The following is a 13,133-nucleotide window of genomic DNA, read 5'->3' on the forward strand; positions in this document are numbered from 1 at the left end:
AGTGAAGTATGTCTCCACCATGAATGTTCTTGGCTGTGTGCTAGCTCTTTGTTCTCTGTTTTAGCTGTAAGGGTTAGTTTGCATAATAAGCAAGTGACAAAGGCGTGCATGACCACTGAATTTTAGAGTGAGGAAGTAGGTCACTTGTTTTTGACACTTCATCAAATCTACTGGTGAACAATGACACTCTAGTAAATGGCAAAATATCTCTCAAAAAAAGGACACAACCCTCAAACTAAGAACAAAATAGGTCACAGTGATATTTAAAGAAGACAGCAAACAAGTAGAAAATGGCTCCTTTACAAAATACAGACAAATTATGCAACCTCTGATGAGATGACAATGTCATGTAAATTACTGTAAGATTATACACCCTACACAAACAATGGACCTAACTGTAAAATTTACTCAGAATCGATACCACACATCATCACTAGACTTGTGGAGCCAATTAGGTTTCTGCCGTTCATTACTGTCTATCATGAGGCAGTTGCATTGCAAATACGTTTAAGCCTCGATCCACTGTTCTCCTCTAGTCCACCCTGCCAACTCCAACTATATTTGACACAAGAGTAAGGTGTCGCAAATGGTTTATACGGATTTGAGCTATCGAATACCACTAAACTGGACATGACTATTGAGAAATCAATAATGGCAGCTTTGATTGAGCTCTAAACAATGGGTTTTACTGATGTGTTGCCTGAGGTCGCGCACTCTGGTCTGGAAGTTCGAGGCTACAAATATCATTACACAAGAGTATGCAGCAACATACACAGTCATAGCTGTCAGTCATACGTACCACAACCAGGCTAGTCTGGCTAACAGTAAATCACTATTTCTTCTTCTTCTGTCGTGCAGCAAGCTGTCCCTATGACAATTTCGTAGAAAGAACTTGGGTTGTGTGTCTGAGTCAACAGTTGACTGCATGGGCAGCTCCATTGATCTTTCAACATCATACGATATCGATGATTGCCATACCAAATGATGCCTAGACAAGCCAATAGATACCTGTCCTAGATATATACAGACAATGTAAACAACTCATGAACGACTAGTGCCTGTAGAAACTCAGTGTCCTGAAAATAGTTGACACAGCTATATTAATTAAAAAGCAAACGTTCTTTTGACCAGATAACTATACAATCACAATGTATCAGAGTCTCAAGCAGTCTATCTGATAGAAAGGTAAAAGGTTTACGTTTCTCACCTTTCACTAGCAAGTGAACTACAAGGCCACAAATCCATCATGAAAAACATCACGAGAAACATCAATAGGTGAGTGTTTGCGCATGCGTAGTCCACTTTTAAAGTTAGACTACCAAAGTAGCATCTTTCCGTGGTGTTTACTTGTGGTTGTCTAAATCTTTTGTAATTTCTATTTGATGAGAACGATGCTGATTGAAAGGTTGCACTGCAATGAACCAGGTTGGCCATGGTCTAGATCTCTGCGTTTTCATGCATGTGCATGTCACATTGGTCGGCTGTACTTCGTTTCTGTACCTTTAGGGACACGGTGAAGGGCAGTCTTAACGGGGTTCCATACTCACACTGGTAAGTGGCTCGTGTGTGTGGTGTGTGTGTGTGTGTGTGTGTGTGTGTGTGTGTGTGTGTGTGTGTGTGTGTGTGTGTGTGTGTGTGTGTGTGTGTGTGTGTGTGTGTGTGCGTGCGTGCGTGCGTGCGTGCGTGCGTGCGTGCGTGTGTGTGTGTGTGTGTGTGTGTACGTGTAGGTAGCTGACATGTCTCTCCGGATGGTTTAATTAATTAATAAAAATTAAATTAATTAATTTATTGTCTAGCACACTCTCCACAGTTTGTACCGGAATTTTGTTTGTTTGTGCTATTACATGTATGTGCTCAGCGGCGTAGTCAGAGTCTGAGATTTGGGGGGCACACTGGAAAATTTTCTCAAATCTTTATTTCTACTCTTAATTTAACCGTTTACTTTTTCACTTGTTAAGCTTAATTCTTCTGTTTTTGTCTACTGCAGCAAACCTGCTTCCAAGTCTATCTTACTATAGACATATCTCAGGCTCCTATCTATGGTCAGAAGCGCTACTAGTAGGCTATATAATCTGTCTTGTCACATGCCAGCCCTAATTGCCTGTGTAGCCTTATCTTCTGCATTACGCGACAAGTCTGCAATAAACAGCAATTTGTTGATTAGCTAATGCCCAATGTCCATGCAATTTATGTTTCAATATATCCGAACCTTCAATTTTGTATCCTGCGGAGTCTGTAATCGTCGAATCCTGGCATTTCTTACCAGACTCTGGGTCTCGATTGGGAACAACTAATCTGCTACTACTACGACACCGAAGCCCCAGACGCAGTGTGGATTGCAGCCCCAGATATGCCGCCATCACAACTACATCTGATTCAGTACCGCCCCTTTCGGTCATGTTCCTAGCTAGGGACATGTTTCCTGTAATCTACTACGACGACAAAGTTACAAGTGTACTTTGTCGGCGTAGTAGATTACAGGAAACGACTGTAGCGTGGGATTATGCAGACAGCAGTCCAATGCATTGTAGAGGCATATGACGCATTGCAGCTTCAACTGGAAACCTGTGTATGCGTTCAAAGGTGTAAGATGCACTGCAAGTGCCATTTTTGATGTGCCATTTCACCGCTACACTTCCTAGCATAGCTGCAATCTCTTACGAACGTTCGGCAGCAGCCTAAACTTGCAGTGTCGACAAGTACAGAGGCTAGAACAACGCCAAAGTCCAATTAAAATCTCAGTTCCTAGCTACTATCATTTTAGTATGATACGTGTTGAAGAATTTGATTACATACTTACTTCCGCGGTACCGACCAGATGTAGTGGTGATGGCAGCGCATCCGGGGCTGCAATCCACACTGCGTCTGGGACGAGGCTTCGAGGCTGTAGGAGAATGAACGATTTCAACAGCAGTTTCTGGTTGGTATAGTGCTGTAGAAACCGTATATGGTGTAATATCGTTGTCTGACAGTAAATGTTCCTCTGTTAATTTCATCTGTACAATGCACTGAAAATGAAGTAGAGCAGTAGTACAAGCATTTTGTGACAAATTTTGAGTCAACCTTAATTAAACTAATTGCAACACAAACTTTTCAAGCGTTTCGTATACAGAAAAGTGTCTTCTATAACATCCTCAAAGTCTTAACTTAAGGAATATCTGCAGGGGAAAGTGTCAAAAAGTGGTCATACACTGACATACTTGTTTATGGTCAAACCATATAAAGTCTGTACTACAGCCATGCATGATCAGCAACTAGACGCCTACTGCCCCATATGCATGACCTATAGGCCATGAACTATGACTGACTTACCGCTTAGGCTTAAAGAAAGATTATATACTGTCCTTTCTGTGTCACTTCCGGGAAGCCTGTTTTCTTGAATTTGCATTAGACAAAGCCAAGAGGTCGCATTACGAACGCGCGCTAATGTTGATTGATGGCACGTGACAACAGGGTTAGGCAATTTACTGTATGGAAAATAGAAGCGATTTAATTAATATTATTGTAATCAGCATCATTATCATCATTGTCATGGGCATTAGCAATCGCTAATGGCTAGCTAAATCTAGAATTTGAAAATATTGGTTGCAATTTGCAAACTATAGGATCAAAATTTAAAAAGTAGCCAAATTTTGGGGGCACATGCCCCCAGCAGGCCCCCCATAGCTACGCCACTGATGTGCTGCACTTCCAGTGGAATGATATAGCTAATCTAGCCTCAGAAAATGTCAAGCAAAGTGAATTTTTCGTTACAGATGTAGGGTCGCTTTTACTTTAAGTATTTATAGATATTGGCCAGCGCAAGTGTTGTACGTGACTGTGCTAATCTCTGTGCTCAGACAAATTATAATTCGCGAGAGTGGAGTCAAGGTGACAAACAGCTGTTTCTGTACTGACTAAATGTAGCTGAATTGGGAAGTTGTTTTTTCAGCATACTTAGATTTAGATACTATATATGTTAGGTTGTCTTTCTTTGTGCTGTCAGTGCCATCGCTAGCTGTGACATATAAGGTAAGCAATGTGCCATTGAGGTGTTCCTGACTATGGAGACTGTTGGGCGGTTGCATGCTTTTGGGACTCATAGCATGTTTGGGACGCCAAGGTTTAGTTACAACTCGGAGGCTTCACATATCTATTTTACGTATCGACCCCCTTTCAATATCTGTTGCCCACAGGGGTACGTCAGATAAACGATTATTCACTGTTGACAACCTTTATAGTGTGCACTAGGTATGCTTCCTCTCCCATGGTTTTTGGTTCTATTGTTTGTCAAACTTGGAGATATGAAATGTGACTGAGTATTATGACACGTGACAATAGGCTATATTAAAGATTGGCACAGTCATGCTAATGATTGTCAAAATGCATTTGCAAGTAAGAATGAACTGTGAATATTTTTATTTCAGAAATCGAATGTAGGAACAAGTACCAAGAAATTGTGAGCACAACGTTAATAGCAGTGTGGGCAGTTTTTTTCGTGTGAACTATATTTCAGACTACTGTATTTGCTTAAGTAATAATGGTAAGAAGTTTTCAGACGTTTGTCCCACTCTTATGTACTGTACCAGTTCTATCAACATGACATACATCTGATCATGAACGGTGTGAAATAGGCAATGCTTATCAGAATGAGTTTCATTAACTTGAGGCATGCATGCACTAAGGTTGCAGTAAGACCATGCCGACTTGCCAACTCGGTGATAGAGGGATGTGGGCAGTATTATTACTTTGTGTAGGTCCTTAGTTACAGTGAACGGTTAGTGAGAAAACAATTACAGTCTACATATAACTGGGGTAGAAGTAAATGAGCAAAACGACTGGATAACAGCTGAGGGTTTAGCACTTTAGTGCAGCTTATGATGTTCCAAAGTATACATCCAATCACTCTGAAAACAGTGGAGTGTATGAAGTAGGCATAATGTTAGGACTCTTAGCCTACGAGTGGTTTATTAATAAGTTGTCTCACTCAGAAATGCCCTTGTGTACCATAACATCTGCTATAGCATATTGTCGTCCAGTTTCAGTTTGTAGATGAGCAACTAGAATGAGAGGGGATAATGTACCGGTGTGTTGCACGCTGAATGGAGGATATCATATTATGCCATTTAAAGTGATACTATTTCAAACGTGCAATGTCCCATCATGCCAACACTGGAATGAATTCAATTGCAATGCATCATAGTCTAACACAACACTGAAACAATATATGGTGCTAAAATGCGTCCCATGTCCGCGCAACCGTTTCACATCGTCATACTGTCTGCAACATCCTATAACAACTTACTATCGAGGTATTTCAATGAAGGACGTTATGTGTCTTCTCATCTTCCAACACTAGGTTATGTACCTCGACAGCTTTTTCCTTTTCGGTTATCCGTAGATATTTTTGAACACTTGGTAGCCCAAGTAGATTTGACTTGGCTGACATCTTGACATTTCGACCTTCCAGTAGCATGCTGGAATTGACAAAATATGTATCCCAGTTGGAAATCTGGAGGTGTACACTTGATGAGATATTCATAAACCACTTGCCAACCGCTCCTATGAGACTGGCTTGATACGGTTGCTCATCACGAGCCATATGGAAGGATGTACTGCCGTTGACCCAATACTTACCAACAGAGCCATTCACAAAGAGAAGGTACGGTCGTTCGTCCGTAGCATGATGATAAACTGCGGTGCTATTGATCCAGTGTTTACCAACAGAACAAGTGAGGCTAGCTTTGTATGGTTTCTCGGTGTTAGGATGGAAAAATAGAGCATTGCCATTGACCCATAGTTTGCCCATAGAGCCATCGAAGTCGGCATAGTAAGGATGAACGTCTCCAGATTTATGGAAGGTAGCCCAGCCCCTGAGAAACCACTTGCCCATTTTACCATTGAGATGTACTTGATGTGGCAGTTCCTCTCCCTGAGGAAGAAGCAAAGCACTACCACTGATGGACCACTTTGCCAAAGATCCCTTGACGGTAACTTCGTGTGGTTTTTTGTGCTTAGCTTCTTGTAGCTTAGCTGTAATTTGTCCATGCCATTTCCCCAGGACTCCATCAATTTTCAAACGGTGACAGTGATTGGGATGAGGTTGATGGGCAACATTTGACAGTTTTGCAAAGATCCTTTTGATAGTACCGTTGGGCAACTCATCTTGGCGATAAAACTTGAATAAGTTATATGTATCCAAAAGCACTCTGCCTTTGACGTGCCCATTATCAAATTGTCCAGATATACTGAAATCATTTGGCCTTTCCAATGAGGCAAGTTTTACACGCATGAATGAGTGTAAATGCCACTTGTGCCACTTACTCTGTGTGTATACAGAGTGTGGTTTGGTCTTATTGGCCAGATGCAGCAGTCCAAACATATGACAATGGTGTTTCCCAATGTAGCTACGGAAATCCATTTTATGGGGATGATCTTTGCCTTCTTGATGTAGAACAGCAGTTAAGTTACCAGACCATTTGCCAAATGATCCATTCAGGGAAAGATCATGACGCTTGAGAACTTCTGGTAAGTGAATCATGGCTGAACCACTGATATGTCCGTCTTTATATGAACCACTGACAATCATCTCAGGCTTGTCTTCCTGATGTACATGGGCTGACAAGTTAGCATGCCATTTGCCAAACAATCCATTCAGGGAAAGATGTCGACGGTTAAGGATTCCAGGTAAATGAAGCATAGCTGTACTGTCAACGTGTCCATCTTTATACAATCCCATGACAGCCATCTTATTTGAAAGTAACTTGTCTTTTTGATGTAGCAGGGCAGACATGTTTACAAACCACTTTGCAACAGACCCGCTGAGCAGAAGGTCCTGGCGTTTAAGAAGTCCAGGTAAGTGAAGCATACCCTTACCATTGATACTGCCATGTTTATATGATCCATCAACTGTCATCTTATGTGGAACAGATTTGCCTTCTTCGTATAGCAGAGCAGACGCATTAGCAAACCATTTACCAACGGATGCATTAAGCAGGAGGTCCCGATGCTTGAGATATCCAGGCAAGTGAAGCATCGCTGTACCATTGACATGTCCATTTTTGTATAATCCCTTGACTGTCATCTTGTGTGGAACAGATTTGCCTTCTTCGTATAGCAGAGCAGACGCATTAGCAAACCATTTACCAACGGATGCGTTAAGCAGGAGGTCCCGATGCTTGAGATATCCAGGCAAGTGAAGCATAGCTGTCCCATTGACATGTCCATTTTTGTATAATCCCTTGACTGTCATCTTGTGTGGAACAGATTTGCCTTCTTGATGCAGCAGGCCAGACATGCTAGCAAACCATTTGCCAACAGATGCATTAAAAAAGAGGTCCTGACGCTTGAGAATGTCAGGAAGGTGAATCATAGCCGAGCTGGTGATGCTTTCATTCTTGTACAATCCCTTAAAACCCAGCTGGTATGGCTGATAATGTCCAGGGATTTCAACAAGACTCGTGAAGTTGGCAAAATATTTACCAAAGGAGCCACTGACATTGACCAGGTATGGTTCTGTCTTGTTTTCTAGAAGTAATTGTCCAGTGATATTAGTACACCATTTGCTTAGATGTCCAGTCATGTTAAATACGTGCGGTAACTCGTTATCCTTGATGAAGAGAATAGCCGACATGTTAGCCTGACTGAACGACTGACGAGATGCATCGATTTCCGCATGGTATATCCGTTGTTTAGCAATATAGAAAGACGACTTCGCGTCGAGTTTGGTGCTGTTGAGTCCAATCTGCAGTGTCATGTCAGCAATGCTTGAGCTGAAATTGAATTTACTGTCAATGGTAAATGATTCGTTCATGTTGGCAACAAAAACTGTTGATGAATTGGCAAATGCACTCTTGATGGTGTTATTAAGTGTAAACACCTTGTTTTTGAGCTCCCAGCCAATTGATCCTGCAGTGGATCTGTCTATACCAACAGCAACCATACTTGCATTAACAAACACACTCTTCCATTTCAAGTCACTTCTTGTGAATGAGAACTTCAATTTGCTCAGATTAGCATTTGGTCGTACAACAGAAATCTTCAAGTTTGCAGGTCCAGATAAAGCCCTGATAGGTAGATGACTAGCAGCCATAGGATAGCTAACATTACCGACCAGGTCAAGACCAACAACGTCATAAGCCTTGATGCGGAGACCCTTCTACATTGAAAACATTCATTGAACAACAAATTCCCACTTCAGTATATTTATATACCGTACCTTTTCTTGCTTTTCAAGTGGCAGTTTCTGTCGTTTTCCCAGGACTTCTGTGTACTGAATGTAGCTATAGCAGAACATTATTGTTGCAAATATAGTAAGGTGAGCTGTCTGTAAGTCTGACAAATATATTGTCTATCTCTCGTATGATTTCAATATCACTTTTTTAACGTGTGTTGTGTTGTCCGTGTCTCATCTGTGTCTCGCTTTCATAATTTTGTAATATTAAATACGTCAGGCTACTCAGGATACGTACCTGGTATTCAGGAGAAGAGTCTCGTCATTAGGCATTTCAGTGATTACCATCTCAGCAGATTCGTCATTGATGCTTGCTGTCACGTGTTGAGTGAAGTTTGAGCTGGAGTTTCCAAAAAAGACAAGCTTCGGCTTGAAGTTGTAGTCATCAAGAAGCAATTGTACCTTTGCAGCAACTGAGAACCTGACAAAAACCATCATAACCATATCACAGTCTAAGCTTTGAATAAATATACACACTTGGGTTGGATGTCAAGAGAAGCATGGAGTGCACCATCGTGTTTGTCACCAAACATGCCAAATATCGACCTGGCTACTGCCATGACAGGATGAGGTGTTTTGTATTTAACAGAAGTGGTACAATTGAATTCCATGTGTCCAGCAGCTGCAAGCGTAAGGCTTATAGGCATTCCAGTGATTGTGGGAATAACCCTTGTGATGTCCAAGAACCCAGCTGTCTTGGTTAGGGTCAACTTGTTATCCAGGATTGTTTGCTCTCCACTTGACATGAACTTGATCAAGGAGTACAGTTTGAATGGAAGTGTCTTGGCCTTGGCAAACAGGTCAATAACCTTGTCACGGAATGTTGTTACTGACACAGATTTGTTGGGCATAAACTTCTTCCACATTATGTCATCACCCATGGCCTTCATGTAGGCAGACACACTTGTGGTTTCATTTTGGTTTCCACAAAGCTTATCATGTGCTTCCTCCTGTACATCAAGTATTAATTGTTTCCAAATCTTGAGATCTCAAAATTACGACTGTGACTTACAGAAAGTGTCCCAAGGTGGATAAACCCTTTAGAACCGACCAGCATGCTGCAGATTAGCTTCTCTACTCCAGTCATTCTAATTCCAGCCTGACAAACATTTACTGTTAGAAGAAATGCTAAATTTGTTGCTAAAGACAAGCACCTCCATCAGATCCATGTCATATCCAAACAGACTGGCTCTCAGTTTGGCTGTCGCCGTCCTTGGAACTCGGCTGGCATTTGTTGAGATGTAATCAACTGACATAGAAGCACCCATTGTATTGTTTGACATTCGTGTGATTAAGTCAGCTATCCGAATTACAATACAATCGATTATGAATCACTTGTCACCACAGAAAGTCTCTTACAGACTGGTTTGTACCACTGGTAGACACTTGAAGAAAAGATAGAGTGAGTTGTAGATGTACAAGCTTTGGTTGCATTCGTCCAGCTCTCAAACTCGAACAGGTAAGATTGACTGCAACAACCAGAATTCGTAAGCAAAAACAAGTGAAGTAAAACGTCAACATGACTCTTACAGTTTTCTATCAAATGGATCACTGCTGGTTTTCAGTGCTCTAAGATAGCTGCACACGTAGCTCTGAACTTCTGAGTTTGGTTCACGAGCGACAAGCTGCAAAACTAATCTCGTCTGATTGCTTGAACTTTCACCATAAGTCATGGCACCCATAAACACATTGAAAGCAGCAACTCGAATCTCATCTTCATTTGCAGTGTTTAGGTACAATGGCATGGTAACATCACGTACCTATTAGTAAAGAAACACTCACTGATTTATCATACCAGAGTGTGCTTGCAAATAGTAATACGAGTAAAAAATGCTCACAAATTAATTAAAAATGACTGCATACCCTTTGTGGGTGTTTTTGTGAAATTCTCTGGAGAGCATAGATTGCAGCTGTGCGGCCTTCAATCATCAATTTCTTCTCCTTAATATATTCGTACAGTTTGACAATAGATTGTGGAATTCCAGCATTGCCAAGGGCTTTGATAGCAACAACAGCGTGTTTCCACACTGCAGTGTTTACATCTTCTTGGATATTTACAAGCTCGATCTTTTGTATAAGGTGCATAATAGCCTGTGACAGAGTGACATTATGGTGTTGGCATACATACATGCATACAACACTTAAACTGCTCTAGTAAGTACCTCTTCAATTTCCACTCTACACTGTCCAGGGTTGTATTGATAAACTCTGTTGATAACAGTGCCAAGTGTGAGTGTGCTGCTGTGACAGGTGTCCCTGATCTGGACCATTTTCTAACAAGTGAAAAACTCAATCACCACAAAGGTACAATACACACACACTAGATATTAAGTTAATACAGCAGCATAGACCACACCACGTTCACTACTTCCTGCTTACCAGGGTTTGCTTCAGCAGTTTGCAGGGATCAGCGTACTGCACTGGTACTGCAGCCAAACTGAGAGCCAATTCCGATTTCCGTGTCTCACTCAATAAGTCAGAGTCTAAACGAGTCAATTCGATAATAAGCTTAACAGCCTGGTTTGTCCCTGTGAATGCCAGTGCATCAAGAAATGTTGATCTATAGTAACAGACAATGTTGTTGTTGTGCTTACAATGCAGCTAATCAGGCAACTGCTTACTGCTTTTGCTTTGAAGTCTTGATTTTCTCGTGCATGCTCTGTAGTTCATGAAAGTGAAGCTTCCGCAGGGTAGCAATCAGCTTGATAAACTTTTCTGGGATGTCTTGTAGCTGAGTCTTCTGTAGTTCATCAATGAGTTCTGAAGCATCTCCACTTCTATCCTCTTCATTTGATGTCACATCATAATCGAAGACCAGTTGCTTTTTCTCTACGTCTTTAAGAGGAACTGTAGAAACAAAGTACATATTAGTTTAATTACACTGGTAAGAATCACCAGCAGAACACACTTGGGTAGCTGCATCGACTCTTGGTATCGACAAGCCAGAAAGTTTGGCTAATAACAGTGAATAAATTTAATAAACATGCACAAGAAATGGGACAGATGTATCATTTGCCTTACTTAATATGAGTTAAAATTTGACCAGCCTCTTTGGTAAACGGAGCTAACTGTTCTTCCTGGATCAGTTTGGCTGACATGATTTGCCCCCTTTTGTTCAATTTGTATGAAGCAGTCATTATTCCATGTGCAAATGAGGCCGGCTCATGCTAGATTTCACAAAGATGACATCATGGTGATAGGTAAAGTAATGCATTAATTATGTTGATGTAGACAATGGTACATTGATTCGTTGAAAAACATACTTTGCTTTGAGAGAGTATAGTGTGCTTGGGATGGCCTCGACACTTTTCAGTTATACGAGTTTTCTGTATCTCGACATAATCTGCCTTGTGTGATTCTTGAACTTCGGTGTCACATGTTGCCAAAATATCCACCTGTGGACAAGCACATGTCACGATAAGAATCACTCCACCCACATTTCCGGTCATTCATTCATTCATTCATTGTGCATTCAATCTGACCTCCTCAATGATTTGAGTGGTATTTTTCCCCAGAGAACGTACTTGCAATGCACTTAGCATTCCTCGTTTCAAGTTCAAAATGTGGACCATCTCATAAGGGTGTGGGTAGATGGCAGTAACTTTGCCATCATGCATGTTGAATGCCAAGATATGCTCCTTCAGCTTTTTGCAAATATCAGTTTCACCTGGTTGTGCAACATCTGGAATTGGAGCACTACGGCACTCGACAACCTAAAGAACAACACTCTATATGACAAAAACCATACATGCACTTGCATGCAATTGAACTTGCCTCTAGCTGCATCTGGTCAACTTCCTTTAGATATTTCTTGATGAGCAAGGTCATCTTGGTTTTCACACCACTGACACCATGAGATGTGCCAGGGATAGTGTTGTAACCAACAGCATGATACTCATAGGTAGCCTCCTCTGCCAGAGAAAACTCCATTAGACTTATGGCAAACTGCACAAACCCAACCTGCACACACGACTTACCATGAGGAATGCAACTTTCTCGTTCTATTACCGAGGCTGCACAGAAATTAATGATATAAAGAGTTACAGAATGACATAGATCAGTAATACCTCCATGAGTCAAACCAACCAACACGACAGCCCAAATGACTTGCATGCTTGGTCAGATGTGAACACCAGAATGACCAGCTGATGAAAGAAAGTTGCGTCATGGGTATTCAGATTATGCTCCAGTTACACACAATGGTTGTTTTGTCATCTTATCTATAGAGTAACTCCAACTCCTCTGCATACCCCACGATCAACTTGATTCATGACCACCATCTACCATAAAAAAATTGACAAACATGCTGAGTATTAACTTAACAACTAGGGCAATTGCATGAAGAAAATCTACAGCAAAACATTCTCAACAAAACATCAACTTTGAACAAAGGGAATTCATTTGAGTTACTTGCACGTGCCAGTGTGGGATACCCATATACCCTAGGGATCAATAAATTTCTCTTTCTGCTTAGTCATTGCGCAAACAACATCCCCTCAATCCTTTCCTTTCTTACGAAATTTCAAGAAATCATGCAATATATTTTGCTCACTAAACAGTTGCTCACCACATTTGAAAAAAGTTCCATGAATACACACAAGTGAGCTTATGAACGTGTTTACTTGGTCTAAAGTAAAGAGGAATGAGTGAGAACTTGTGAGGTCAAGCACTCTTAGATGTGTAGGTGTGCTGAAAGTGCATTTCAAGACCTCTTTATTATGCAACCTCTCAAGATGGCAATTAAATCTTCCTACAGGTCACTTGCTATAGCTATGCGTTCGTAGAACAACAAAACAACAACAGAGACTCTCACAGCTAGCCAAGTACCAAAGAGAAGGACAGATGCAATAAAAACCCAATATTTAAATGTTCGTTCATGATGATGCTAAATTAAAAACTTAACAAGGAAACTATGTAGAGG

At 41.1% G+C, this 13,133-nt stretch overlaps 1 protein-coding gene and 1 long non-coding RNA gene across 2 annotated transcripts; one reads left to right on the plus strand and one right to left on the minus strand.

Moving 5' to 3' along the window:
* Positions 1–1,289: 1,289 nt before the first annotated feature.
* Positions 1,290–5,400, plus strand: LOC134185629 (uncharacterized). The gene is made up of 3 exons (XR_009970807.1): positions 1,290–1,425; positions 1,507–1,551; positions 4,407–5,400. It is a non-coding gene; the product is annotated as an uncharacterized LOC134185629 (long non-coding RNA).
* LOC134185625 (uncharacterized) lies at positions 5,136–12,738 on the minus strand. Its single transcript, XM_062653462.1, has 19 exons — positions 12,280–12,738; positions 12,190–12,225; positions 11,987–12,123; positions 11,695–11,925; positions 11,476–11,607; positions 11,234–11,379; positions 11,121–11,167; positions 10,834–11,059; positions 10,592–10,772; positions 10,375–10,485; positions 10,076–10,303; positions 9,743–9,972; positions 9,572–9,681; positions 9,367–9,512; positions 9,225–9,311; positions 8,690–9,162; positions 8,451–8,633; positions 8,198–8,261; positions 5,136–8,137 (listed from the first exon to the last, which is right to left on the minus strand). Exons 1-19 carry the CDS (start codon positions 12,323–12,325, stop codon positions 5,297–5,299), a joined length of 5,655 nt encoding a protein of 1,884 aa, XP_062509446.1. The 5' UTR covers positions 12,326–12,738; the 3' UTR covers positions 5,136–5,296.
* Between the last annotated feature and the right edge of the window lie 395 nt (positions 12,739–13,133).

Source organism: Corticium candelabrum, chromosome 10 (genome assembly GCF_963422355.1).
Source record: "Corticium candelabrum chromosome 10, ooCorCand1.1, whole genome shotgun sequence".
Lineage (NCBI taxonomy): Eukaryota > Metazoa > Porifera > Homoscleromorpha > Homosclerophorida > Plakinidae > Corticium > Corticium candelabrum.